Source organism: Rhineura floridana, chromosome 9, assembly GCF_030035675.1.
Source record: "Rhineura floridana isolate rRhiFlo1 chromosome 9, rRhiFlo1.hap2, whole genome shotgun sequence".
NCBI lineage: Eukaryota > Metazoa > Chordata > Lepidosauria > Squamata > Rhineuridae > Rhineura > Rhineura floridana.
The window spans coordinates 83594893-83600892 of NC_084488.1; the positions used below are offsets into that span (position 1 = coordinate 83594893).

Consider the following 6000-nt stretch of genomic DNA (forward strand, 5'->3'; position numbering starts at 1 on the left):
CTTATTCTGTAGCATATTCAGTAAACTGCCCATTCTTACACTAGACATTTAAACATAATTAAATTTAACTATATTCTTTTTCAGCATGTTTTTCCCTTAGCTTTTGAAGTTAGATTCTAGACATCTCAGCAAATTTTTAAAAAATCAAACTTCAGTTTTTCAGAATGTCACAGAAAAGTTGTATTTTGCATGACTCACCTTTCCTACTTGAGGCAAACCATCTTAATAATTTTCTTCATGCATTCAACTACCACTTTGCAAACTCTTTGTACTGCTTCTTTATTTTGTTTTACCCTTGGCAGTGCACACTTCTTTATTTGCAGGCTTTTGAAATGTTACAGTTATAGCATATCAAGAGGAATTTACTGCTCAGTGAGGGATAGGTATTAAGTGTGCATCTGTAAGCAGTTTATAATGTGCCATTGTTAAACTGTCATCACTGTATGATTGAGACTCATTAAGAACTACTTACTGGTAGCAGAATTTGACATAGCACATCTGCAGAGGATAATATTCTTACAATTTATTTCCAGTAAAATAAACGATGTGTCTATGATGTTGCATGAACATAGATGTTAATGGAAATATGGTCATCTGTAGTCCTTACTTGGTTAAATGTGTTCATTTGCAGGATCTACATCTGTTAAAGTTACAGGTTTCATGATTTTGGTAAAAGAGACATTTTATATTTGCCATTTAAGTATGCAAGAGTGACAGTCAGATCAACTATTTAATCAGCATGGTCCAGTGGTCCATATGATTCCATTTGACCATGTTAAGAACACAGTCAAGGCAGAGACTGCATGCCCTCAAATGTTTCACAGATGAAAATGGGGACATGTTATTTTCCTTATATTTCATAGTAAGCTTCACTTCCTGAGCCCATTATTACACATTGCTAAAGGCTGTACTCATCCAGCTGTATTTTTTTGCCCTGAAATCGCCTGCCCTTCACTGATTTAGAAGCCAGGATGGCATTTGTTCTTTAAAAAAAAAAAAAATCAACAGTTCAAAATATACTTCAGCGGCTGCAATCTGTAAAAAGGCTGCACGCTGCATGGTGCCTTAGTGTTCATGCAGGTGTATTGATATGCATGTACATTAGTGACAAGCTGCATCTCTCCATCCCCTGCAGTTAGAGACTTATGTTGTAAAGACCCTGGGAAGGAGATGAACTCTGACAATGACAACTATAGTATCTTGCACTACCAACATTTATAAAAGATGCCCCCAAAGGGCAAAAATAGGGTCCAATTATCAGAAAATTATTATCTGGGTCCATTTCAGTCAGGTTTCAGGCCTGGTTTTGGCATGGAAACAGCCTTGGTCGTCCTGTATGATGACATCTGTCGGGAGAGAGACAGGGGGAGTGTGACTCTGTTGATTCTCCTTGATCTCTCAGCAGCTTTCGATAACATCGACCATGGTATCCTTCTGGGAAGACTGGCTGAGTTGGGAGTGGGAGGGACTGCATGGCGGTGGTTATTATTATTATTATTAGTATTATAGTTGTTGTTAAAACAAAACAGCATTAAAAACATTTTTTTTAAAAAAACAACTTTAAAAAAGGATTAAAAACATTATTAAAAAACATATAAAACATATTAAACCTTTGTGATGAGGTGCGCCTGGCGCCAACACTGTCATCTTTTCGGCGCCAGATCAAGACTTTCCTCTTCTCCCAGGCATTTTAGCATGTGTTTTTAAATTGCTTTTTAAAAATGTGTTTTTAAATTTATATATTTGTTTTTAACGTTTTTAATTGTTGTAAACCGCCAAGAGAGCTTCGGCCATGGGGCGGTATACAAATGCAATAAATAAATAATAAATAAATAAAATTGGAACTGGTTTTGGTAAAGAAGACTGTAAAATTTTCTGCATGCTATAAACTGCGGTGAGGAACCTCTGGACCTCCACATGTTGTTGGAATCTTAATTCCTGTTAGACAGTATGGCCAGTGATCACAGATGATGGGAATTGTAGTCCAGCAACATCTGAAGGGCCACAGGTTCCCGACTCCTACTACAAATGGATGCTTAATCGCCATCCTTCCATAAAGAAGATTCACATAGCACTGGATCCTCCATCTCTTTGAGATGTTCAGAGACAGATGTTACCTAATTCTTCCAAGCTACAGGGGGAGTGGATTGGACTGTGAAAGACCAACTCAAATTGTGTTGTATGTTGACAAATTTGTAGGGCAGTACAATATCTCAGAAAGGAGGTCAGGTCTCCTGCTCCCCTGGTGCATTCACTATAGCTGCCCAATTTCCCTGCTTTCTAAAATTTGATAGAACTTTAGAACAGATACAGCTGTTGGCTATGGGTATGTTCTTAAACCGCGAGGGTTTTTTTTGCTTATTAGTGAATACCTGTTAAGGCTCCAACCCTGACTTAGACTCTTCCCTCTCACTTGAGGCTCAAGTAGCCTCGGTGGCAAGGAATGAGTTTTACCAACTTTGGTTGGTAGCCCAGCTACGTCCCTATTTGAGTAAAGAGGACCTTACATCAGTGGAACATGCTCTGGTAACCTCGCGTTTGGATTACTGCAATGCGCTCTACGTAGGGCTACCTCTGAAGACAGTTCGGAAGCTACAGCTAGTGCAAAACGCGGCAGCCAGACTGCTAACAAAGACCAAGCGGTCCGAGCATATAACGCCTGTTCTGGCCCGCTTGCACTGGCTGCCAATACATTTCCGGGCCAGATTCAAAGTGTTGGTATTAACCTATAAAGCCTTATACGGTGCGGGACCTCGTTACCTTGCGGAACGCCTCTTCCGATATGAACCGGCCTGCACACTACGTTCTACTACAAAGGCCCTCCTCCGGGTTCCAACTCATAGGGAGGCCCGGAGGGTGGTGACAAGATCTAGGGCCTTCTCAGTGGTGACCCCCAAACTATGGAATAGTCTCCCCGAGGAAGTGCGCCTGGCGCCGACTCTGCTTTCTTTTCGGCGCCAGGTTAAAACCTTATTCTCTGAAGCATTTTAATTTAAATTGATTTAATTTTAAAAAATGTTATTGTATTGATTTCAGATTGCATTATTTTTGTACTGTATTGTGTCATTTATTGTATTTCTTATGTTATTGTATTGCCATGTTCACCGCCCAGAGAGCTATTGCTAGTTGGGCGGTATATAAATTTAATAAATAATAATAATAATAATAATAATAATACAATTAACTGAGCATTCACTAGGACTTGAGAGGCAAATGTTTCTTTTATAAACAGGCCTCATTGGTTGGATATGCTTGGTTACTGAAACAGCTAAAGCCCAGCTTTATGGCAAGCTACAGCTGGGGGGGGGTCCAAATCAGATACAGGTAGGAGAAGATTAAATGGGCCAGGGGCAGGAGGAATGATCACAGATGAGCTAGAAGTCAGCACCAGATCAGGGATACAATGGCCAGAGGCAAGAGCCATAGCCATAAACAGGCTTAGAATCAACTAACAAATCAGGCAAGCGAGAGAATCTGTGTTGCTACTTTGTATAACAGGTTTCTCTGAGTAAGGAATAGGTAGGGATGGAAAGATTTCATATGTCTCCATTGTCTTATGAAGTCAGTTGACAGTACTTCAGCTTAGTGGGCACCGTTGACCCCCAGAGCTTAGTTAGGCTGGTTTACTGAGGGACCTAAGTGCTGGTGGCATAGCAAATAAGGTAACAGAGGCTAGCTAATACCAAGACCTTTCCAACTGAGGATGGGAGATAGTGACTTGCTTGACATTAGAAAGGAAGAGCAGCAAAATAGTGAAGTGATGGTTACCTCCTTTGTAGCCAAACAGAGTGATCTTCTAAAGCTGCACAGCTCTGCTATTTTCTCCTGAGAAAGGAGGAACCTGCTTTACCTACAGTTGTGCAAGCCACCATTTGCAGAGTTTTTAGCTAAAGCCTTCTTACACTGTTAGATAAAAGATTAGGTAAGCTACCAACATTTCCCAGTTTCAAAAACGCTGAGGAAGGTTACGTTATAGCTTATCTGTTATGCTTAATGTTGGGTTCTCAAATAACTACTTATGACGTATTTTTTTTTGTATCTTCAGCAATTCACTGATTTTGTCTTTTTATTTATGCTTTAGGTTTGTGACTTGTCATTCAGCCTGAAGAAAATGCTGATCCGGCACAAGCTGACTCACAATCCCAATCGACCCATGGCTGAATGCCAGCTTTGCCACAAAAAGTTTACAAGAAACGACTACCTCAAAGTGCACATGGAAAATGTCCATGGAGAAACTGACAGCTAATTTTGGCTTGCACAAAAGAGTGTCTAGTGTTCCCTTTGTAGGGGTATAAACTCCAGACTTCTCACCTGATTAGTGAACATGAGACACAAAAAACAACTCTGATGTGCTCACATAAATCACTTTTTTCACAGTGTCTTATATTTATATTCAGGCTAAAAAGTCTCCCAAGTTAAATGAGGCTAGAATCAAAATAATTTAATGTACTGGGGGTGGATTTACAGAATCATTTTAGAAGGGCAAATTGTCATAAAAATCCATCATCATCCTTTTATAGGTAAGTTTTTTTTCTGAATGTGCCCCCATGTGGTGAAATGGATAGTTAACTAAAACTGCAATCCAAACTACATTTACTGAAATGTAAACTGAGTCCAGTGGGATTTACTTCTGAGTAGTAATGCTTAGCATTGCACTGCACTGGATGTAACAGTTTTGTTGCCAGGATGTGGAAAAATAATTTTCACAGAGGGTTAGCATGTGACATACCATCTTATGAAATAATTGTATAAACTTACTGTGTCCAATTCTCACATTCGTTTTCAATCTTGCCTATTGAGGATAATGTGTGGGCTTTTGAATGACTTTAATCCACCTCATAATTGCAAATGCTTAAGACCCTTATAAATCAGTGGGACCTCAGTACATGTAACTATAGTATAGTCACTATTCTGTAACCTATATTTGCATTTGATAGATTGGTAAGTCTGTGCAGCACTTATGCTTTACTAAGATTATAATAATGGCTAGATTTTTATTAACCTTTTGAACTGACTTCCATTCTGTTAACCAGCATGGTTATTTTATTGCAAGCATCCTTTATTCTGGCTTATGAACATGTTGATTAAATTCAGAATTTATATTGAAATACTAGAATATTTTTCAAGCACCTGTCTGCTATAGAGACTTAGGGGGACATGCTGTCTTAACTGCTTCAGCATTTTACTTTGGGTTGTCATTGTGGAAGACAAACCAAAAGCAAGCACTGTGAGTATTTTCATTGTTGTTGTTGAAATGCTATGTTAGCACTAATGCAATATTTATAAATGCCAAGGCCAGAGGAAACAAAATCTCAGAATGGTGTCCAACATCCGATTAAGGCAAGGAACATGTAATGAAATTGCTACGAAGAATTTTTACCTCATGGAATTCTGCACAGTTTAGAACGAGGCTTATGCAATGAATCTGTCATTCATATTCATTTTTTTATTATTATAAAGACCAAGACTGTGTCAAGAATAATTTGTTACCTTCATGACTATTTCAACAAGTAGTTTCTCTTAATTATTAGTGGAAAGTCTCTAAATTCTCATGCTTGGATAACAGTAAGTCAGTTAATGCCTGAAAGATAGCAAACAACGTTCCAGGGCTTCATATTTGTGGGATACAAAACTGTTTTAATAAATTTGGTTCCATGTTGATACTTTTTTAGCCCATCTTTTCCACAGCATCCTCTTCGGGGTTAGCTGCTTGTGCACTGACAAACTAAGTTTAGCTGCCTTCACAGGCTACAAAAGAGTTTTAAGCTGCATCATTAGATAACACCAATTGATTATGGCAGCCAGTGAGGGCATATCTCTCTGCTTCTTAGCCAGGATACAACAGCAGTGACCTGGGACTACAATGGACACTACAGATCCCTGTGTTTTTTTCTTTTAAAAAAAGGCTTGTGTTTTTTAAATTTTATAGGGATGTACGTATGAAAGTCAGTAGTGGCTGGCACGAGTGAGGCTGTGTTGCTGAGCTAGATTCCCAATGTT

General features: G+C 38.9%; 1 protein-coding gene across 2 annotated transcripts in view; it reads left to right on the top strand.

Moving 5' to 3' along the window:
* PRDM5 (PR/SET domain 5) overlaps window positions 1-5661 on the top strand; it is a 186725-nt gene extending 181064 nt beyond the window's left edge. For both annotated transcript variants that reach the window (XM_061585206.1, XM_061585207.1), the window contains exon 16: window positions 4082-5661. In XM_061585206.1, the coding sequence (XP_061441190.1) occupies window positions 4082-4246 (165 nt within the window). In that variant the 3' untranslated portion in view covers window positions 4247-5661. The remainder of the gene's footprint in view (window positions 1-4081) is intronic.
* The last annotated feature ends 339 nt before the right edge of the window (window positions 5662-6000 follow it).